The 22,316-nt window shown below is 55.0% G+C and overlaps 1 protein-coding gene across 6 annotated transcripts in view; it reads left to right on the top strand.

Annotated features, from left to right (window-relative positions):
* The window catches only part of LOC103822435 (receptor-type tyrosine-protein phosphatase V-like), a 48,193-nt gene extending 26,971 nt beyond the window's left edge, over window positions 1–21,222 (top strand). For 4 of the 6 annotated variants that reach the window (XM_050985108.1, XM_050985109.1, XM_050985107.1 and 1 more), the window contains 19 exons: window positions 4,684–4,751; window positions 5,057–5,183; window positions 5,865–5,912; window positions 6,324–6,417; window positions 7,639–7,729; window positions 8,371–8,447; window positions 9,258–9,392; window positions 9,889–10,011; window positions 10,446–10,606; window positions 11,582–11,717; window positions 12,192–12,271; window positions 12,938–13,025; window positions 13,478–13,568; window positions 14,233–14,309; window positions 16,327–16,458; window positions 16,871–16,993; window positions 17,438–17,595; window positions 18,375–18,510; window positions 20,684–21,222. In XM_050985108.1, coding sequence (XP_050841065.1) covers window positions 4,684–4,751; window positions 5,057–5,183; window positions 5,865–5,912; window positions 6,324–6,417; window positions 7,639–7,729; window positions 8,371–8,447; window positions 9,258–9,392; window positions 9,889–10,011; window positions 10,446–10,606; window positions 11,582–11,717; window positions 12,192–12,271; window positions 12,938–13,025; window positions 13,478–13,568; window positions 14,233–14,309; window positions 16,327–16,458; window positions 16,871–16,993; window positions 17,438–17,595; window positions 18,375–18,510; window positions 20,684–20,743 — 2,005 coding nt within the window. In that variant the 3' untranslated portion in view covers window positions 20,744–21,222. Of the gene's footprint in view, window positions 1–4,683; window positions 4,752–5,056; window positions 5,184–5,864; window positions 5,913–6,323; window positions 6,418–7,638; window positions 7,730–8,370; window positions 8,448–9,257; window positions 9,397–9,888; window positions 10,012–10,358; window positions 10,607–11,581; window positions 11,718–12,191; window positions 12,272–12,937; window positions 13,026–13,477; window positions 13,569–14,232; window positions 14,310–16,326; window positions 16,459–16,870; window positions 16,994–17,437; window positions 17,596–18,374; window positions 18,511–20,683 lie in introns of those variants that run through there. The other 2 variants (XR_007780125.1, XM_050985110.1) reach the window with 2 other exon arrangements.
* Window positions 21,223–22,316: the final 1,094 nt, after the last annotated feature.

Here is a 22,316-nt window from a genome sequence, read left to right as displayed (position 1 = left end):
CTGTAGTATGTGTCTGGGCTGGCGCGGAAGGGTAAGGCAGGGAAGGGAACGGCGGAAGGACGGGGACAGGAAGGACAGGACGGACGGAAGGCGAGGCGGAAGGGAAGGGAAGGAAGGGAAGACGGCAGGGCAGAAGGAAGGAAGGGAAGGCAGAAGGGAGGGAAGGAAGGCATGGAAGGGCAGGAAGGACGGGGCAGGAAGTGAGGGGAAAGGCGGAGGAAGGAAGGAGGAAGGAAGGAAGGGGTTCTTTCCATTTTTCCTTTCCCTTCCTTCCCCTTCCTTCCGGCACTCCGGCCCAGCCGGCCGTGCCTGGCACCGGACCTCTCGGGCACAGCCCTTTTCCTTGGGCCTACAGGACAGGCCTACTTCATTCCTTCCTTCCTTCCTTCCTTCCTTCCACTTCCTTCCTCCATTCCTTCCTTCCTTCCTTCCTTCCTTCCTTCCTTCCTTCCTTCGCTCACTTCCTTCCTTCCTTCACTTCCTCCTTCCTTCCTTCCGCCACTTCCTTCCTTCCGCCACTTCCTTCCTTCCTTCCTTCGCCACTTCCTTCCGCCACTTCCTTCGCACTTCCGCCCACTTCCTTCCGCCACTTCCTTCCGCCACTTCCTCCTCACTTCCTTCCGCCACTTCCTTCCGCCACTTCCTTCCTTCCCTTCCTTCCTCACTTCCTTCCTTCCTTCCTTCCTTCCTTCCTTCCTTCCGCCACTTCCTTCCTTCGCACTTCCTTCCTTCCTTCCTTCCTCCTTCCTTCCGCCACTTCCTTCCTTCGCCACTTCCTTCCGCCACTTCCTTCCGCCACTTCCTTCCGCCACTTCCTTCCTTCCGCCACTTCCTTCCGCCACTTCCTTCCGCCACTTCCTTCCGCCACTTCCTTCCTTCCGCCACTTCCTTCCTCCACTTCCTTCCTTCCTTCCTTCCTTCCTTCCTTCCTTCCTTCCTTCCTCCTTCCTTCCTTCCTTCCTTCCGCCATTCTTCCTTCCTTCCTTCCTTCCTTCCTTCCTTCCTTCCTTCCTTCTTCCTTCCTTCCGCACTTCCTTCCGCCCACTTCCTTCCGCCACTTCCTTCGCCACTTCCTTCCGCCACTTCCTTCCGCCACTTCCTTCCGCCACTTCCTTCCTTCCGCCACTTCCTTCCTTCCGCCACTTCCTTCCGCCACTTCCTTCCGCCACTTCCTTCCTTCCGCCACTTCCTTCCTTCCGCCACTTCCTTCCTTCCGCCATTCCTTCCTTCCTTCCTTCCGCCACTTCCTTCCGCACTTCCTTCCGCCACTTCCTTCCGCCACTTCCTTCTTCGCCACTTCCTTCCTTCCTTCCGCCACTTCCTTCCGCCACTTCCTTCCGCCACTTCCTTCCGCCACTTCCTTCCGCCACTTCCTTCCGCCACTTCCTTCCGCCACTTCCTTCCTTCCGCACTTCCTTCGCCACTTCCTTCCGCCACTTCCTTCCTTCCGCCACTTCCTTCCGCCACTTCCTTCCGCCACTTCCTTCCTTCCGCCACTTCCTTCCTTCCGCCACTTCCTTCCTTCCTTCCGCCACTTCCTTCCGCCACTCCTTCCTTCCTTCCGCCACTTCCTTCCTTCCTTCCTTCCTTCCTCACTTCCTTCCTTCATTCTTCCTTCCGTCCTTCCTTCCTTCCTTCCTTCCTCCTCCTTCCGCCACTTCCTTCACTTCCCTTCCTTCCTTCGCCACTTCCTTCCTTCCGCCACTTCCTTCCTGCCTTCCTTCCTTCCTTCTTCCTTCCTTCCTTCCTCCTGCCTTCCTTCCTTCCTTCACTTCCTTCCTTCCGCCTTCCTTCCCCTTCCTTCCGCCACTTCCTTCCTTCCTTCGCCACTTCCTTCCTTCCGCCACTTCTTCCTTCCTTCCGCCACTTCCTTCCTTCCGCCATCTCCTCCTTCCTTCCGCCACTTCCTTCCTTCTTCCTTCCGCCACTTCCTTCCTTCCTTCTCCGCCACTTCCTTCCTTCCTTCCGCCACTTCCTTCCTTCCTTCGCCACTTCCTTCCTTCCCACTTCCTTCCGCCACTTCCTTCCGCCACTTCTTCCCGCCACTTCCTTCCGCCCACTTCCTTCCGCCACTTCCTTTCCTTCCTCCATCCTTCCTTTCCGCCACTTCCTTCCTTCGCCATCTTCCTTCCTTCGCCACTTCCCTTCGCCACCTTCCTTCCTTCCGCCACTTCCTTCCTTTCATTTCTCTTCCGCCACTTCCGCTTCTCCGCCACTTTTTTACCTTTCCGTTCCCGACTTCCTTCCGCAACTCTTCCTTCCTTCCGCCACTTCATCTTCCGCCACTTCTCGTCCGCCATTCTTCCGCACTTCCGCACAGGGAATTGCCGGGAAGGTCCGTAATGCACTGTACCTTGCGGCACGGTCCATCGAATGTGCATCCGCACTTCCTTCCTTCCGCACTTCCTTCCTTCCTCCTTCCTTCTCACTTCCTTCTTCCTTGCCACTTCCTTCATTCCTTCATTCCTTGCCTTCCTTCCGCCACTTCCTTCCGCCCCTTCCTTCCGTCCCCTTTCCTTCCATTTCCCTCTTCCTTTCATTCCTCCTTCCTCCGTTCCCTTTCCTTCCTTTCCTTTTCCGCCAACTTCCTTTACGCAATTCTTCCTTCCTTCTTTTCGGGGCCAACCTTCTTCCTTCCTTCCTTCCCCCACCCAACCTCCTTCCGCCCACCCTTCCTTCCGCCCCAATTCCTTCCGCCCCACTCTTCCGCCACTACTTCCCTCCTTCCTTCCGCCACTTCCTTTCATTCCTTTGCCTGCAGTCCTTTAACTTTACGTTTTGCCTTCCTTTCCTTTCCTTTCTTCCTTCTTGTCCTTCCTTCCTTCCTTTCCTTCTTTTTCCTTTCCTTTCCTTTTCCTTCCTGCTGCTTTCCCCTTCCTTTTCCCTTCCTTCCAAATGTTCCTGTTTGCCGAACCAACCCTGGAAAACTTTACCTGATTCTGAGTTGTTTTAATATAATATTTATTTAATATAATATTTAACAATATATTTATTAATAGTTATTTAATATAATATTTAATATTATACACCTGTGCCAAAGAGGGGCTCTTAAGCTGCTGGTTAGGGCAGCACTGGCCCAGATTGGTGATAACACCCAGGGGGTGGGGAATGGCTGTTTTTCCTAAGGGGGAAAAAAAAGGGAGTTTCCAGAGAGCCACTGCCTGGGAAATTCCAGCAGAGTGGGGTCATGGAGAGCAGAGAGCAGTTTCGTGTGCTGTGTGATCCTGCCTGGCAGGAGAATGGCTGACAGTGCACTCCCATCCCGTGTCCATCCCAGGTCCCTGGGCTGGCAGGGCATCTCAGAAGGTTTCAGAAGCCTGGAGACTGATCCCCCATCCAATCTGTCTGTTCTGTATTGCTCAGGGCAGGACTTGCTGGTTCAGCCCTCAGGCTCAGCTCTGCAGGGGTAGAGAGGGGTCAGCTGGGATGGAGGGGGAGCAGCAGGGCAGAGATCTCAGACTGAGGGCTGTCAGCAGCCTCGAGGGGGCTTCCACAGCAGCACCATCACCGCAGGCACTGTTGAGCCAGGCCCAGCTCTGCACCTGCCCCAGCCACTGGGGCTCCTCACTCCAGCAGGGACCTCCCTTGGGGGAGCAGCTTTTCAGGGGACACCAGGCCCTGTCATTAGTCCTGCCCTGACTCAGTCCCATGAGTCACCACCATGTACTGAACTGTCCAGTTGTTCAGGACTAGAAGGTACTTTGACACCACAGCTTTCTTGCTGTTACATCACAGCTTTCTTTCAGTTTGGCTGCTCTAAAAACATAAATGTTCTCCGTACAAACAGCACTTGACCTAAATATCCTAAATATCTGACCTAAATATCTTAAATATCCAGCCTAAATATCCTCAGTACATGGAACACTCAGCCTAAATATCCAACCTAAATATCCACAGTAGAGTGTGCTGCTGAATTAATGATTATTAGGGTGGTGAAAAGCTGACAGCTCATTCCCACTCAGAATTTCTGTTCTTGTTTCCTGTCTTTCAGTGAGTTATTTATCCACAAGCCCTCATCTTCCATGCCTTGGCATCTGCAGGCTCATTTTCAGAGGAGGTCTGTGCCCTGGCAGCCAGGTGTGGGCACCCACACAGAGGCACAAACCCTTGGCTGCTAAAATCCTGTGCTACCTTTAAAAGCTTTGTCTTGGATTCAGGGCACAAGAAAGGGCCCTTCCAGATCACCTGCTGAGAAGGAAAGTCAGAGAGCTGTGGGCATTGGTGTGCCTGCTGCCAGGAGGGGATGAGGGGCAGGTCTGCACAGGGAAGAGGATGCACCAGCCACTTGTGTGTGTGTGCAAGGAAGGGTCTGGACAGGTCTGGCCCTTCCAGCTGAAGTGTCAAACAGGGCTCAGCTCTTTCTTGTCAACCCTGCTAACCAGCTGACATGAACGATGTGGTTTTAATTTTTTGTGTCCTGTTAGAGACCAGACTCTACCTTTCTCTGCTGATAACCCTTTGGAGGAGAGCTGCTTCCCATTTGTGCTTCCTGAACTATTTCTCATGCTTTCCCAAGTGGAACAAACTTGTCCAAGGGGCAGCAAAGGGAGGGAAGACCATTTCCACACATTCCCTAAATCCATAACAGAAAACCAGGCAGCAGTTGTGTCCCCCTAGGTGCTGAGTTCTGGGTGCTGTGCTCAGCTCAGGCTGTCCTGACTCAGGACTCTGCTTTGCCTTTAGGTTCAGCATTGCTGCCTTCACCAAATATGACCCAGTGGCCCCTGCTGTGACATTCACCATGTTCTCAGGTAAGCTGGAGGGCGTCTTCCCTACCTGGCTGTGCAGGTTAGAGGTAATGAGCAGCCAGAGGGAGCTCATAGGCTATAGTAAATAGAATAAATACAATAAATGCAGCCCTTCATAGGATTATAAAATGGTTTGGGTTGGAAGGGACCTCATATAGTTCCAAGCCCTGTCCAGCCTGGCCTTGGACACTTCCAGGGATGGGGCAGCCACAGCTGCTCTGGGCACCCTGTGCCAGGGCCTCATAACCCTCATCATTAAAAACATTTTTACTGATTCTTCTCTCTATACTCTCTCCTTTCAATTCCAGCTGCTGGATCCAGTGCAGACACAGCTCCACTCTCAATGCCAGTAATTGCTGGAATAATTGTGGGATTTCTTCTGACACTTGCAGCTGTTTTTGCTTTGGTTTACTGGAAACAGCTCAAAGCAAAGAGGTGAGCGTGAGCCAGCTGATACCCAGCTTTCAGTGCCAAGCCTGGAGGAGAGCAGGGAGAGGGTGTTAGAAGAGACTTGGACAAACTAGTGGGCTGGTGGAATTGTGCCTGGCAAGCTCAGAAGCCAGAGGCAGAGGGGACAGAGGAGCTGCCCATGTGCAGTTAGGTCACAAAACCCTACAGGTGTGCAAGGCAGTGTGCCTGCCAGGGCTCCACAATACCTCATGGCATCAATCTCTGCACTGCAGGCAAAAGTAACAGTGCCTGTGTGTAGCCCAGCTCTCTTTACAGAGAGCAGCAGGCACAAGTTTTTAAGGATTTCTCTCTGGGAAAGGTAGTGAGAAGCACAAAGAAGAAAAGAAAACAATTCTTATCTTTATTTACTGTTTTTGTTGTTTTGCACATGTGGAATGTGTTAAAGTGATTTGTTAATTGGACACTAGTGAAAGTTGTTTTAATTCCTTGACTAATTAAATCTACGTGTATCATGATTATCTGGAGACAGTCATGGATTTTTCTTTAGTATTTCTTTAGTGTAATATTCTTTAGTATAATATCTCTTTAATATATAATTTAGTATAGTATTAGTGGAATATAGAATAGCTTAATAAAGCAATTATTCAGCCTTCTAAATCATAGAGTCAGAGCACATTATTCCCTAACCCTGTGCTTTGAATCTAGAACCCAGAAGAGCAGCCCACCCCAGGAGATGGTGACCTACAGCCTGAGGTGAGTGCTGGACTCTGCCCTCTGTATGGCCCCACTGCAGCTCCCACTGGCCTTTACCTACTTCCTTTTTCATGCTTTGACTCAGGAAAAGTCCAACTGTCTCCTCCCCTCAGTTATTTTATAAACCAACCTTTCCCAAGTCCAGTATTTACTGCCCAGCTCCATTCCAAGTCAATGCACTGTCCACACCTCCTCTGCAGGAGGAGTTCTGCAGCAGGAGAATATTCTCATCACCCTGAAATCCCTCCATATTTCAGCTGTTGGACCTATTTCCCTGGGCAGTGAGGTGGCTGTAAACCCTCCCTGTGTGCATCCAGGTCTCCCAGCAGGGCTGTCCCAGTGGCCCCTGGCAGGCTGGCCAGGCCTCCCAGTAACTAATGCAAGTTTTCCTCTGGACTTCATTTCCTGCAGAAACGTCCACAGGCCAGTCCCCCTGCAGAACTTCAAGCAGTACTATGAGATGAAGGCAGCAAGTGCTAACCATGCTTTTTTCCAGGAGTTTGAGGTGAGATGAGACCCTCCTTGTGGTGGTGTTTATGGGCCCCTAGGATGAGGTGAGAGATGAGAATCTGACTCCAAGTTCTCAGAAGGCTGATTTATTATGATATGATATTACATTACATTACATTACATTATATGAAAATTATATACTAAAACTATACTAAAGAAAGAGAAAGGAGACATCAGCAGGCTAGCAAAGAATGAATAATAAAATCTCATGATGGACTCAGAGAGTCCGACCCAGCTGGCTGTGATTGGCCATTAATTAAAAACAATTCACATGCTGGGTAAACAATTCTCCAAATCACATTGCAGAGGAGCAAACATGGAGAAGCTGAAGCTTCCCAGCTTCCCAAGAGAAGAAATCCTGGTGAAGGAATTTTTCAGAAAATGTGTCAGTGACACCTCCTAGATGACATTTGGTTTCTGCACTCCATGGCTCATGCTGTTGGGTGTCCAGTATGGAGTGCTCCTCTCCAGGGCTGGTCACCCATCTCCAGCAATCCAGCCAGCCTGAGGAGCAGCCTTGGAGGCCAAAAATTGGATGGACCAAGTGTCAAGCAGTTCCTTTGCTCAAAACCTGTTTTGTTCAAGTTCTGGTCAAAGCACATGTGGCATGAGGTGAACTAGCACAGAGCAGAGAGCCCCAGCCCTGACTGGAGGTGAAGGGAGAGGGGTGGTGATGAGAACCACCCTGACAGTGGTAGGAAAGAGCCTGCAGCCAGAAGGAAGGTCGAGGAGCACTCTCAGACCTCAGGGTCAGGCTGTGAGCTTCACCTCAGGCTGCCTTCCCTGGCTCCCACTGCCAACACCTGCAGCCTCTGGACTCTTCTGCTGCAGCAGCTTCAAATTCAGCAATTTCAAACCCTCCCCAGATCAAGCTTTTCTGACTTCTTGAATGAGGACAGGGGCAGAAGCAGATGCAGCACAAGATATTTCTGTTTTCTCAGCAGAAAATCCTCTGAGCTTTGTGGTAGATTTCCAAGGCTTTTCCCCCCAGAACTTGTTCTTAGGCTTTTCTTTTAAATATGAACAAGCTGTTGGGAAAGGCAGTGGGAAAAGCCACCATGGCTCAGAGTGCACAGGCCATGTGAGGGGAGAGTGCAGCAGTTCTCTGTGTGAGGATAATCCTCTTTACCTTCCAGACAAGCCATGAGCAGGGAGCTGAGCTGACCAGGAGCTCTCCAGAGAAATGTTTGTGCTTATCTTTTCCCCTGTCCTGCAGGAGCTGAAGGAAGTTGGGAAGGAGCAGTCCAAGGTGGAGGCTGAGCTGCCAGCAAATGTCTCCAAGAACAGATATCCCCATGTGTTACCCTGTAAGTGCTGTCTCCTCCTTCTCCCCCAGCCTCCAGGTGGGAGCTCACAGGGCAGTGTTCAAGGACAGGCTCACCTTGCATCCCTGCCAGGGTCAGTGCCTGGCTTCTTTCCTGGGTGCAGGAGAACTCTTGAAATGGGCTCAGTTTCCATTTTCCTGCTGCAGACTGAATGCTTAAAGGTTGAGGCAGGGCTGAGCCACCATCCTGCCCAGCTCCTCCAGCTGTGCTGGGTGAGCCCAGCTCAGGATGGGTCCCACCAGGAGACCAGAGGGGGTCCATGAGCTTCACTGGTGGCCCTCATGACCCCAGCTCTGTTTGCCAGTGCCCTGCTAGCCCAGCTGGCAAGCAGTTCCCACCTCTCTGGGGAGAAGGTGCCTGGCAGAGCGCAGAGCCTCCTTGCTGGGGCTGCTGAGGCTTCTCCCACTGGGTTCCCCAGTCCCATGTCCTGATGAAGGCTCCTGGGGGCTCACCCAGTCCCATGTCCTGGTGGAGGCTCCTGGGGGCTCACCCAGTCCCATGTCCTGATGAAGGCTCCTGGGGGCTCACCCAGTCCCATGTCCTGGTGGAGGCTCCTGGGGGCTCACCCAGTCCCATGTCCTGCTGAAGGCTCCTGGGGCTCACCTGTGTGGGGTCTCTTTCAGATGATCACTCTCGGGTCAAGCTGAGCCAGCTGGGCGAGGATCCACACTCAGATTACATCAATGCCAACTTCATGCCAGTGAGTGCCCACTTGCCTTCCCCACTGAGATGTGGCCACAGGGCTCCGTCACAGGAACTCTGCCAGGGTTGAGGCAGTGTCCCCTTCTGTGAGGGCTGGTGGCCATGAGATGTGCTGGTGAACAGCTGGGCACAGCTGGCACAGGCCAGCAAGGAGCTGGGGGGAAGGTGGAGAGGGATGGTTGCCCTGTAGCAGGCACTGATGGAGCCTGTGAGATGGCAAATGCTGTGAGTGTGGGAAGTCTCTCTGCTCTCTTCTCATCTATCCTCTTCCATCACCTCCCAGCTTACTGCCCTGTCTCTCTGCCTGCTCTTTTCCCTTCTGGTCTGTGCAGCTGCATTTGAACAAGCCTGGAGCTGTGCCTTCATCCCCCCTGTGTGAGGTGTTCCCAGGTAACAGGCAGGGCACGCTGCATGCATGGGCCATTGTGTGCATCTGGGGGCATGTGTGTGCCCAAGGGCAAAGAAGTGCCCTGAGACCTTGCATGCTCACCCTGCCCTCAGCAGGCAAGGGGAAGCACAGGGACAGCCCAGATCTGTCTTTCTCTGGTTAGACTGAATGAGGAACTGCTTGGAGGGAAATGGTGTGGGTCACTTTATTCCAAATATGTAGAAAGTGTAGCTGGGCAGCTCATGCTTCCTGTGAAATCAGCTGCTGCTGAGATCAGCTGCCTGGGAACTGTGCCCATGTGGGCTGAGGGCAACCGGAATTTCTCCTTCTACCACAAAAACCGACCAGGCACTGACTGGTCCCAGGGCAAGACCCACCTGCCTTGGCAACCTGCTAACTCATCTTGCTCTTGTCTGCCAGGGCTACACATCCCAGCAAGAGTTCATTGCCACCCAGGGACCCCTAAAGAAAACCATAGAGGATTTCTGGAGGCTGGTGTGGGAGCAGAATGTCTGCAATATCATCATGCTGACCGTGTGCATGGAGAACGGGAGGGTAGGTCTGTGCCAGCCCCAGCCCTGCCTGCCCTGGTGGTGGGAGCTGAGCCCAGGGCTGGGGCTGTGTTCTCCACAAAACCCTGCTCTGATATGGCTCCAGCATGAGCACAGCCCACACAGCTTCCCTGACAGCTTGGGGGAAGAGAGGCTGATCTGTGCACTCAGCCTCAGCTTGGGGTGGGAGCTCAGCCAGGACCATGCCCATCACCCTCAGATATGTCTGCAGAATCTGAAATTGCCATGTCCTGGGGGTGAGCCACCTCACATGGACTGTTCCTCGAGTCTCCAGGGATGATGAGACCCACACAGGTCCTTTTGTCTGGAGGAGGCTGAGATCCAAATGAAGGGGCTGTGAGGGAGAGCTGTGCAAAGCTCCCAGCGGGAAGGGGAAACACCCCTGCCTGCTCCCCAAGGCCTGTCCTGGCTCCCCTCCAGCTGCTGCTCTGTAGATCTCCCTGGGAGCCAGGTCCTGACTGGGCCCTGTCCTGCTCCAGGTGCTGTGTGATCATTACTGGCCATCAGAGTCTGCCCCCGTGTCCTATGGGCAGGTGAGGGTGCACCTGCTGATGCAGAGCAGCTCTGAGGAGTGGACAGTACGGGAGTTCAAGCTGTGGCACGTGAGTGCAGACTCCAGGGGCTGTGGGGACCTGTCAGGGGTTTGGGCTGGGCACTGGCATTTCTCCTCACCTTTCCCTGCCATTTCTGGGGCTCAGAGAAGACCCAAGCCCTGAGGAGCAGTGAGGGTGACATGGGGGTGTCCAGCACGTGTCATGCTGATCTCCACCCCTGCTCTCTCATTTCCATGTCCCTGCAGCATGTCCCTGTGGTTTCCAGGCCATGTTCCCTGGCAGCCAAAGGCAGATGTGCTCCCTCCCACCTCCACAGCATGGCAGGGGCTGGGGGGGAGCCTGGAGGAGCAGAAGCCACCAGGCAGTGCAGACCTGATGTTGGCTGTTCCCTGCAGCTGAGCCAGGTGTCCTCAAGTGCCCAGGTGCTGTCAGGGGTGTGAGGCTGCCCTGGGGGCTGCACACCCATCAGCATTCCCCTGCAGGAGGGTCTGGGGGCAGAGCGCTTCGTGTCCCACCTGCACTACACAGCATGGCCCGACCACGGCATCCCCGAGTCCACCACTTCCATCATGGCCTTCAGGGAGCTGGTCCAGGAGCACATCCAGAGCACCAAGGATGCAGGGCCCACCCTCGTGCACTGCAGGTGAGGCTCTGCCCCATGGGATGCTGGGGGAGGATGGGAGAGGGCAGGGAGGGATGAAGGTCCTACCTGTGCACAAACTGTGAGTGAGGGAAAGCCCAGGAGACACAGCTGCTCTCTGGAGCCTTCTGCTCAGTGTTGAGGAGCACAGGTCTGCTGGCACCCAGCTCCAGGGTGTGGGGCAGTGTTGGGACCCAGCACTTTCCTCTGGCTGCCCTGAGTGATTCCAGACCCTGGCAGGGGGCTCAGAGACCTTGGCATGGAGTCAAAGACACCTGTGCCTTAATTTTAGTCCATGGGAACAATTACCAACTTTGTGTGAAGAGTCACAAGCCACAAGAGTTTGAGTAGAATGTTAGTTCATTTGTCACAGGGTGAAAAAGTAGAATTTTGGGGATTTAGAATGGGGGTTCAAGAGACAGGAGGAATCTGGGTGTGTCCTGTCCTTCTTCTCCTTCTTCTTGTCCTCCATCTTCTGCTGGGATGGTGACACTTTTAGATTGGTTTAAGATAGAGACAGACTGTCTAACATAGGTGATGGGTATTGGGAAATAATTGTAAATAAAGCACAAGTAGTTTGTAGTATGAAAAGTTAACACCACCCCAAGGGCAGGGACTGTGCCACAACCCGACCTGCTGGACAGATCTCAGCAGGGCAGAGAGAGAATGGAATAGATAAGAGAAAATAAACCCTGAAAAGCAGAGCCGAGGAATCCCAACTTCTTCGTTTGCAGGGCTGGGAAAAAAAGACTTTCTGATACCTGGGGGTCATCTCAACCACAGAAACCCGAGAGGGCAGGGGGAGGTGGTCAGCACCAGCCCAGGGCAGCCTGGGTGCTCCTTGGCCCCATTCCCTGCTGGGGCAGTGCCTGGGTGCCCAGGGAGCATGTCCAGCAGCCTTTGGGAGCGTGTCCAGCAGCAGGAGGGAGCCAGGGCTGTGTGTCAGGCTTGTTTAACCCTTTCTGTCCCTGCCCTCAGTGCTGGCGTGGGCCGCACGGGCACCTTCATTGCGCTGGACCGGCTGCTGCAGCAGATGAGGCAGGAGAAGGTGGTGGACATATTTGGTGTTGTTTACTCCTTGAGGATGAACCGGTACCTGATGATTCAGACACTGGTGAGATCTCTGCTCCCTCTTTCCCCTGGCCCCTCACTTAGTTCCTCTGAAGTTCACAGGGCTGGCAGCTGGATGAGCTGGCCAGCCAGCCCCAGCACCCCCAGGCTGCTCCTCAGCCTATCACTGCCATCCTGCTGCTGAAAGCTGCAGCTCAGCTGGAGTGGAAATTGCTGGGGGGGCGTCTTCAGCTGCTTCATGCCCTGCTAGACCCACAACAGCAACATCCAGTCTTAGAGACCTCCCAGGAGGCTCAGAAACACCCTGGAGCACTGAGGAACAGGATCAGGCCCTTAGCAGGCAGTTCTTAACTCACACCATGTTGTTGGTCTGTGATGCCCCACAGGCTGTCTCCTGTCTCCAGTCCCTGGGGCTGGGACAAGGTGTCAGCATTGCCCTTAGGAGAGGGAGCAGAGCCCCCTCTGGTGCTGTCTCTGCAGTGTCATGCTCTGTGTTCTGTCTGCCTTTGCCTTCCAGTCCCAGTACATTTTCCTGCACAGCTGCATTCTGGACAAGATCTTGGAGGAGCCTCTCCTGGATTTATCAGGGACACAGAGGTAAGGCCTTGCTGTGCTTTGCCACTCTGCCCAGCCTGATCACAGCCCCTCCCAGTGAGCCTTGGCTGCAGGACAGAAGGACAGGAAGCCCAGCAGCCATCCCAGCTGCTGCTGTGGGTGGGTTATCCCTGCAGCACAGAACAAAGTGCAGTCTCCTGGGTACACCAACACCAGAGATGTGCAGAGCTGTCCTGGGGAAGGCATTTCCCTCAGCCTCTGGCTTCCCAGCCCACAAACATGCCCTGGAGATCTGTAAAATTGGAGAGGCTCATGGCAGCTGGGTGACCTTGGGATGTGCTCCTAATGGAGGCCAAGAGGATGGAGCAGGGTCCAGCTGGGCATGGCTTTGACCACCTATCTCACTGTGCTGGGGCTACATCTGGAGGTCATGCACTTGTCTTTGTGGTCGGGTTGTCTCCCTCCTGAAGCAGAACAGGATGTCCTTGTCCTTGCTGCCTCTTGGGAATGAGCCCTGGGCTGTGTCACCCCTGAGACCTGCCTCTGTCTAGGGGAGAGCAGGTTGTCACAGGCTGGGCTGGGAGCCTGGGACACTGCTGGCATTTGAGGAGTGAAGGTCTGCTCACAGCCCTGTCACCTGCTGCAGACCCAGCCTGGCTGCTGCTCAGTGAGCTCAGCCTCACCCTTATGCCCTGGCTCTCTCCCCAGGTCCTGCCCCATCCCACTGAAGAGCTTTGCCCAGCACTGTGCCCAGAAGGCAGCCAAGTCCCACATGGGCTTCCTGAGGGAGTATGAGGTGAGAGCTGGCCTGGGCAGGTGCAGGGACTGCTGCCATGGCTGAGTGTGCTGAGGGGACCTGGGGAGTGACTGAACCTGCTGGGGCTGGAGGACACCCTGTAAGTGCTTCCTGAGTGGTCCCATGCCCCCGTTCCCTGGGTGTTCTGGCAGTGTCCCCTCTCCATGGCATTGCATGCCCAGGCACACAGCTCCCTCCTGCATTCTGCACTGCTCAGGGTCTGTCTACCACCCCCTCCCTCCCAGGTGCCTGCCTGGACAGCAGCAGCCCTCTCCTGACAGCATGGCACAGCCCTGGCAGCCCTCTGCAGAGCTGCTCTCATGGCTCTCCTGCTCAGGCTGCTGCCTGTGCTGCCATGACCCCTCTGCTGAGTCCAAGGGTCCTCAGGAGGCCCTGGTTCCTCCTGTCCTGACCCTTCCCTCACTGCCTCCTCCACTCTCTCACCCTGGCAGGCTCTCCTGGAGCTTGTCAAGGAAGAAGCCAGCTCTGCATCTCCATCTTCAGGCAGCCAGCAGGCACGGCCCTCCTCCAGCATCCTGCCCTGTGAGTTCTGGGACACCTTGCATCCTCTTCCTTCCTGCTCCTTCTCCTCCCACATGGAGCCAGACAGAACCAGGGCCAGTAGTCCAGAGCATAAGAAAGTATTTTGAGGCTTTGGTGACTCCCCCAGAAGGTTATTAAGGTGTTTGGGATGGAGTAATTGGTGCTTGGGACTGGCATAGGTGAGTTTGATCAGCCTGGAGAAAGAAAAGGGGAGATCCTATTGCTGTTTTCAACTACCTGTAGGAAGGCACAGGGAATTCATGGAGTCTTTTCAGAGGTGTGCCACGGAGGGACAAGAGACAAGGGGGTGGCTTGGGAGGGTAATCCAACTCAGTAGAAGGAATAGTGAATTTCCATGGAGATGTCAAACCCTGGAACAGAGGTCCAGGGGGCTCACAGGCTCTCTATCCTTGGAGAGAGGCAGATCTCCACTGGCTCAGACACTGAGTGAGCTGCACTGCAGGAGCAGGGATAGAGACTTGTCCTGTGGGAGCCAACAGGCTGGAGATGAGCACTGCAGGAGGCCTTTGCCCAGGAATGGTGAAGGGAGGATTGGGTTTGTGTGGCAGTCAGTCTGCAAAACTTGTCTGAGCTCAGGAGTGCCTCGAGTCCCTCCAGTCCCTGGAGTGCCCTGCAGTCCCTCCAGCTGCTGCTCTCTTTGCAGATGATCGCTCCAGGGTGAAGTTCTCCCTGCTGGAGCAGGGCCCTCTCTCAGGACTGCTGCAGGTCTGGCGTGTCCCGGTGAGTCCCCCCCTGTAAGAGCCTGAATGAGGGATGCAGGACTCCAGGTAGCTCTCCAAAATGCAGTTTATCACATCCAAGATGTCACAGCAGTCCAGGGCTGTGGGTGACAGAGCTGTGCCTACAGCTGTCAGCTCCAGCTGCAGGCAGCCCTGGAGACCCTGAGTTTAGGTTACAGTGCATTCTGTACTTTTCTTTGCTGAGCATCTCAATACAGTAGAACCAATCTATACCTTAGCTTTTATCTATAGCCCATCATAACTCCTGTAATTACCATGTTCATGGCACTGCTCTCCAATCACTCACAGTCAGCACATCACAGATCAAGCTAGAAGTTATTTTTCAGTTTTCTTGTAGTGTAAAATTTTGAGACCTTTTTTCTACTTGCCACATTTGCTGCCTTGTTTGCCTGTGCTCTCTTTCTGCTTGGTAAAAACATCTTCTTGTTTGGGGGGGGGTTTATTTTTTGCTCTAAGCCATACAAACCCCTTCTAATTAACACACCCTTTGCCTTCTTGGTTATCCAGTCAGACTGGCTCAGCAATTCTTTTCTTCTATATCAAAACTTGCTTCCATCTCTATTCCTTCTTCAGATTCTACATCCAAAAATCTTTCTGCTAAGCACACATGTCTGTGAGACTTGTCAAACTTTCATCCTTCCCAAAATCCCCCCCAGCAGCAGCACCCACCCTGTGCCTGTCCCCATCCTGGCTGTGCTCCTGCTCTGCTCCACTGCTCCCTGTCACTGTGCTCTGTGGGATTCACATTCTCTGAAACTGAGAGAAGCAGAGAAAAGAATGATCAAAACAATTCTTATCTCATTGGCTGCTCTTGTTGTGCCACAGTAGAATGCAATATGGAGGTGTCTTGGTTTGGAAAGCCAGGTGCCTGCTAAGGAAGGCAGGAGCCTCCCCTGAAATGGAGAAAATGAACACACCCCTCCCCCCCTCCCCCACCGAATTGCTATGAATTTTAGATTAAGGGGCTCTCAGGCAACAAAACTTATGGGAGCAGGAAATAATCTTTTTATTAGGGAAGAAAATAAAAAGATTAAATAAACAATGCAGTGAACCAAACCAACCCAGAGCCAGAGCACAACCTGACACCCTGTGGGTCAGGGGGCTGGCAGCAGTCCCACTGGAATTGTGGCTCAGCCCTCCTGCAGTGCCAGGGCTGGTTCTGCTGGAGCAGGGATCCTGGAGAAAGGTGCAGTCTTCCTCTGAAGGGCCAGGGGCAGAGGCAGCTGCTGCTCCTCTGGGAAATCCAGTGGAGAAGCTGTGCTGGTGTTCCAGAATCTCCAGATTATATCTGGGTAGGAATGCTTGGCTCCTCCCCCTGGGCTCACATCTCCCAGTGGGATGCTGTAGCTCTTATCAGCCATGCAGGGACATCCAATGGCCTCTTATCAGCAGGTGTCTCCCCGAGGGAGGAGTGATTGTGATCACTCAGAGAGAGATACGGCAAACTGCCCACTTGACAAAAGACAGCTGCCATAGAGATGGGAATAGAACACATCTTGCCTTGCAATCTGGAACAGGAGATTGTTTACCCACAGTGATGGTGTTTTGTTTCCTTGGCCCATCAGGCTGTGTGCAGGCTGTGTGCAGCAGACAGTCAGGAGATTCTGGGCAGTGGAGTTGGGTTGGGTGCTTGTGCAGATTCAGTTTAGATAGAATGGAATATAGTGTAATAGAGTATAGAATAGTATGGTATAAAAAAGTAATTAATTAGCCTTCTAATATCAATAGAGTCAGATACATAATTCCTCCCAGATGTCAGGCAGAAATATCACCAGTAGTGGTCCTGTGTGGAGAAGAGGGGACTGCAGGGACTGAGGACATCCCTTCCCTCCCCTGCCCAGTTTGGGCTGCCCTCACTTGCCTCCCTTGGTGCTTTCCCTTCTTTCCTTGCCTCCTGACCTGCTGAGCTCTCTGCTCTTCCTGACCATTCCTGCAGCCACCTGGGCCAGCTGAGCCCCCTCTCCAGCAGGAGAGTGACATTCCCATTCCCCACTCAGGGCTGCAGCTCCAGCAGGGACTACCTGGCTGTCCACGGCCCTGACAAGCTGACCATGGAGGACTTCTGGACCCTGGTGTGGGAACAGGATATTCACACAATCCTCACACTTCTGCCATGGCAGAAGGGGGAGGTAAGGCACTGTGCCCACCTGTGCCATGGCAGAGGGGGAAATCTGTTCAGGGCAGTTGGAACTAGCAGAGCTCTCAACTCTTCCCTGCCTCCCGAGTCCTGGGTGCAGACCCAGCTTAGCTAAAGCTGAACCTTTCCTGTGCCCAGGTGCTCCCACAACTTGTCATGGGAGACAGGTTCTGTTCTGGCTGGGCAGATTCCAGCTCAGAGCTCTGGGCAGAGCTGCCAGGCAGCTGAGCTGGCTGAGCCTGCTGGTGTTGCTGGAACTCCCTCAGGTTTTAGGTGGGGGGTGAACTGACATGGAGAGATGCTGGGAGTGCTCCTGGTGCAGCCCCAGCACAGACCCCAGAGATGGTGACTAGCATGACAGACAATGCCCACCAACAAAAAGCCAAATTTCTGGTTGTACACAGGTGGCAGGTGAGGTGTGCTGGCCCCTGGAAGGAGACTCTCTCTGCACAAGGACCCTGACCATCCAGTGTGACACAGAGAAGCTTGTCTCAGGATGGAGATGCACCCAGCTCAAACTGAAACACGTGTGTGTCCATGGGGCTGTCTCCTGGCTGGGGGTGGGTCTGTAGGGATCTGGAGGGCCTGAAGGGCCTGTGGGACTTCTCCAGGCTGCAAGAGCAGAGTGCCAGCAGTCCACAAATGCAGGAGTGAGTCTGGATTGCAACATCCAGAACTGAGTGGACACAGGAGATAGATGGGAGAAGTCCTGGGGGCTGATGGGTCTGTCTGAGCCTTTTGAAGGTCTCTTTTCCCTCTCCAAGAGCAATCCAGGGTGCTGTGGGGAATGAGAGCAGGTTGCCAGAGTGGGTGGTGGGCAGTGCCCCAGTGGAGGTGCCTGGACAGCTTTCCAGCTAGCAGAAAGTTTAGGAAAGCCTCAGAGAGCCTAAGGATGGGAGAGCTGGGGCTCCTCTGCATCCAGACTCACCCCTCCCTCCCCAATACCCACATCAGCTCTTTGTGTCTCACAGGAGAAGAAGGCAAAGGAGAGGCAGGTGCAGAGGTTCCTGTACACACTCTGGAGCAGCAAGAAGCAGCCTGATGTGCAGAGCCTGGTGGAGCTGCTGGAGGCTGTCAGACGGGGCAGCCCCCCCCGCAGGAGAGGGGGTCCTGTCCTGCTGCACTGCAGGTACCCCAGAGCCAGCACAGGGCCTTGGCATGACAAAATCTGTCTCAGTTTGAACAGCCAGGTGTCTGTTAAGGAAGGCAGGAGCCTTCCTTGAAATGGAGGATGTAAAATGTAAACCCCTCCTTCCAAATTATTGTAATTTTGAAATCAGGGGGCTCTCAGGCAAAGATATTGCAGCAGGAATAACAGTTCTTTACTAGGAAAATTAAAAATACAAATGCAATAGTATAAACAAACGAAAAAAACCACTGACAGAGTCAGAACAGGTCCTGCCCCCCTGTGTGTCAGGGTGGTGGCACAGTCCCATCCCAGGGTGGCTCAGGGTGGTGGCACAATCCCATCCCAAGGTGGCACAGTCCCATCCCATGGGGGCACAGCCCTCCTGCAGTGCCAGCTGTGGTTCTGCTGGAGCAGGGATCCTGCACAAGGGGGGAATTTTCCTTTGGAGCTCCAGGGCTTCTGGAGATGGGCCATGCCCTGGGTCCATTGGAGCCAGTGGAAGTTCTGAGCCTGGGAGGTCACAGTGCTCTGCCAGGGGCTGGGAGGAGACAGGGCTGGGCTGGTGGAGCATGGGTGGAGCAGGCATTCCCAGGCTGCGGTGCCCAGGCCATCCCTGGGTGGCTGCAGGGGTGCTGGGGGCAGGGCTGATACCCTCCCTTGCACACAGAGAGAGCTCACAGTCCCACAGTGCCCACATGGCTCCTTGGACTGGTGCCTTCCTCCAGAGAGGTTCAGCTCTGCCTGGCCTGGCATCAGTGACCCCCCCTTGTCCCCTGCAGTGGTGACATGAGCCAGATGGGGACCCTGATCTCCCTGGACTGCCTGCTGCACCAGATGAAAGCTGAGAGAACCGTGGACATCTACGGCGTGAGCCTCCAGCTGGCCAGGAGCTGCTGCCTCCTGACCCCCACCCTGGTAGGTGGGAAGGGGAGGGCGGGTGGTGGGCAGGGTGCAGCAGAGCCTTCTGCTGACCTGCCTGGAGCTGGCAGCATCCTGCCCACTCCTGGGTGCTCCCTACTGCCTGTCCAGCCTCAGCAGGGATTTCCTTCGTGTTCCTTCCCCACCCTGTGGCTCTGCCAACCACCAAGGGCTGAGGGCACTGACTTTTCCCAGGCAAGAGTTTGGCCTCTCCAGTTAAATTGCATGTGAACTCACAGTAAATAAAGCACTATTCCCATTGCACTCGAGGGAGAGTGGAGCTCTGGGGTCACCCTACACAACCTGCCTGCTGCCCCCTGGCTCCTGGGCATGGCTGTCAGGCTGGGGACACAGAGCCTGCTGGTTTCCCCTTGGCCAGCACCTTTCCTGCTGCATCCCCCAGACCCAGAGCCTGCTGTCACAGCTGGGGCTGCCTGCCAGGGGGACAGTGGGACACAGTGCCACGTTAGCAGGTGCTCTGTGGGCTGTAGCACTGTCTGATGGGGATGTTCTGTGCCAGCCCAGCCTTGGTGTGCCAGCCCTGGTGGCTGCTGGTGGCACCAGTGCCTCTGGACATGCTTCAGTTGCTGCAGCTGCTGAGTGAGCTGATGCATAGCCCTGGAAACACTCCCCACAGGGCACAGCAGAACTGGGGAAGATCTCTCCAAGGCTTCCCAGCTGCACAGCCTCCTTCAAGAAGCTAATTACATTCTCAATTAATGTGAACCATGTGTGTGGTGGGAGGCAGAGCAGGGCCAGGCGTCCCCTGCCCCTCTTCAGAGCCGCTTTGTGCTCCCGCAGCGCCAGCCCTGCAGGGACACAACTCCCCAGCAAGGGCCCATCAAACGCTGCTGTCCTGCTGAAGGGGGGCAGCAGAGGAGCTGCTTCCCCTCAGAGCAGCAGGGCTGCCCTCCAGCCTCCTCCACCCCTCTGGGGGCTTGCCAGCACCCCTTTGTGTCTGGCAGGGTCAGCGGCTGCTGCCGTGCTGGAGGCATCAGATTTTGGGGGGAAGCAAGGGGGAAGATGAACCTTTGATGGATCTTCAGGGATAGCTGTCAGACATTAAGCACCACCAGCCCCAGCGTGGTGCCTGTCCCAGGGGATGTGCTCTTGCATGTGGCCAGCCACCGAGTGTGCCTGGGCTGTCACAGCCCTGGGCTGTCACTGCCCGTTTCACAATCTCTGACTCACTGCAGACACTCTGTGACCCCGAGCCTCAGCCATTGTGTGCTCACCCTTGGTGAGGCTGAGCCCCCAGCACAGGGAGGAGGCTCCTCGTGACTTGTGGCTCAGCCAGAGCATTAATGAGCTCTGGGGAATGCTGCTGGGGCCCCTCTGCAGCCCTAATCCCCCCTGGCCATGCCACGTGATTCCAGCCCACACCATGTGCTGGCTGGCCTTGCCTCCAGCTCTGCGCCCTGAGTACAACCCCACTTACCTTCCTCACATTTGCCTACTCAGTCCTGGGTTTGTGGCCTGGTGTCATTGTGGGGCAGCCTGGCATTTGGGCAGAACCTCATTTCAAACACAGGGGACTCGGGACCCCAGAGCTCACATTTGGACCTGATGGATCAGTTTGGTGACACTAAAAAGAGACAAACAATGCAGCTGGGCTAAACCCACACAGATCTTTCTGTACCTCTGTGAGCCTGTGAGCATCTGCCCTGCTCTGCTGTCAGCTCCTGGCTCTGGTACACTGTGACTACACCAAGGGAAACTCCTGGTCCAGGGGTCCTCCCCATTTTCCCATGGTGCAGTCTCAGTGTACCAGAGTCAGGAGCTGACAGCAGAGCAGGGCAGATGCTGGTCCAAGGGTCTTCCCTCCTGGCCCCAGGTCACTACCACACCCCAAGCCTCCAGCTCCTTGCCCTGCACATCCCTGGAGTTGCTCTTTGGTCACTGGGGCCCTTGGAGGGGAAGCCAAATGAAATTGTTCCTCTGCACCTTGGATGGGATGTTCCTCTCAGCCCCATCACAGGGGATGAGGAAGGGGAAACCAACATGGTGTAGCAGGCTTGGGTGGCTGTGGTGACACAGTACCACCGTGGACTGCTGGGGACAGCAAATCCTGCTCTGGTACCAGACACTGCTCCTTAATTAGGATTTTTTTTAAAGCAGACTGCAAGGTTATCTCTGTCACAAACCTGACTCTGACCTTTCTCTCTTGCAGGACCAGTACATCTTCCTGTACAGCTGCATCCAGGACATCATGGCTCAGAACCAGCCCTGACACCACCTGGGGCCCTTCTGGCACCTTCTGCCTGCCCCTGCCTGGTCCTGTACAGAGCTGGGGGCTGCTGGGGGCACCGTGGGACTCCTGGCACAGAGGAGCCCTGCAGGAGCAGTGACCTCTTGGGCAGTGTCCCCAGCGTGGTGCCAGCTGTGACTCCTGGACACACGGACAGTGTCCTGCCACACCCCACTGCAGCCTCTCAGTGCACACACAGCGAGGGGCTGGGCAGGATCCTCTCCTCTTCTGGAGATCTCCTGGGATTTCTGGTGCCTGGAGGGCTCTCTGCCCCCTCAGTGCACACTGTGGGGCTCTGTGGTGCCCCTGAGCCCAGCACAAGTGTGGAGCACCATGGTCAGGTACCCCTGGGCTCTGGTGTGGGGAGCTCTCAGGTGTGCTGTGGGCACAGCCTGGGGGGAACTGCCTTGTCTCAGCTGGAATGGTTTTAGGTACAAACAATAAAGAGCCCTAGGAAGGTGTGTGCTTGTAAGGGGGAGCTTGGCTTTTGAGGGGTCCAGCTGAAGTAAAGGCTCCAGCACAGCAGCTGTTCCCAAAAGAGCAGCTGTGTCCCCAGCCATAGGACACAGCAGTGTCCCTTGGCACTCCAGATGCTGCAGTCCATGGCTCAGCAGCTTCTGGTCACTCTCATCTGCTCCTTCCCCTGGGGCAACACTTGGGCAGTGCATGTCCAGCCCACCCAGGCACATTTTCAGGGCTCAAAGTGGTGAACCTGCACCAAGGACCAGGGCAGAGCCACCTGCCTCAGCTGCACACTGGAAGCAGCTGGCAGCCTCAGCAGTCCTGCTGCTCTGGGGGCTGGGTTGTCCATGCAGGGATGTGGCTGCTGCAAGCAGGGCTGGCCATGCACAAGCTGAAATCACAAGAACAACTCAGTTCACTGAGCTGCAAGTGCAGGACAGAAGGAAGAGTTTAAAAAAAAGTTGGTTTCACAAGCATATTCCTCATGTGGAAAACACTGCATCTGGGCCCTGTTTGCCCTTCTCCCCTCAGGCAGGGTGGGGTTGTAGTGCAGCCTCAAGGCAGTGACCCTGTCCCAGTGCGGCTCACACCCTGCCCACAGTTCCACGTTCTTCTGCCTTGGGGTGGGGTGAGGAGGTGTGACAGGTGTGATAAGGGGCTCCCAAGAGCTGGCATGAGGAGCAGAGAGCCCCAGGTGGGTGACTGGGTTGGCCATTCCTCCTAATGCCCCTGTGATGCCACTAGAAGCTTCTCCTTCCAAAACAAGGATCTGCATCCCAGGATGGGACACCCAGGGCACCTCAGCATTGGCCATGCCAGCCCTGGGATGAGGCTCTTTTGCAGCTGGGCATCCTTTTTCCCTCTCCTAAATCAGGTTTCTCTTTGGCAGTTGCTGTCCCACGAGCCTCCTACTCCCACCCTGAACCACCCAGCTGTGCAGCCCCAGCCAGGTGTGCTGCCTGCTGTCCCCTGCACCACTGCCCAGCTGTGGCCACAGCAGGGCACAGCTGGCTGGGAGGAGCGTCTCCCTGCACACAGGACAAATTCTGTGCCACCCTTGCACACAGGACAAATTCTGTGCCACCCTGCACAG

This window comes from Serinus canaria, chromosome 26 (assembly GCF_022539315.1).
Source record: "Serinus canaria isolate serCan28SL12 chromosome 26, serCan2020, whole genome shotgun sequence".
NCBI classification, from domain to species: Eukaryota; Metazoa; Chordata; class Aves; order Passeriformes; family Fringillidae; genus Serinus; species Serinus canaria.
Note: the sequence above shows the minus strand (reverse complement) of the source record. Positions and strands in the feature narration are given on the sequence as shown.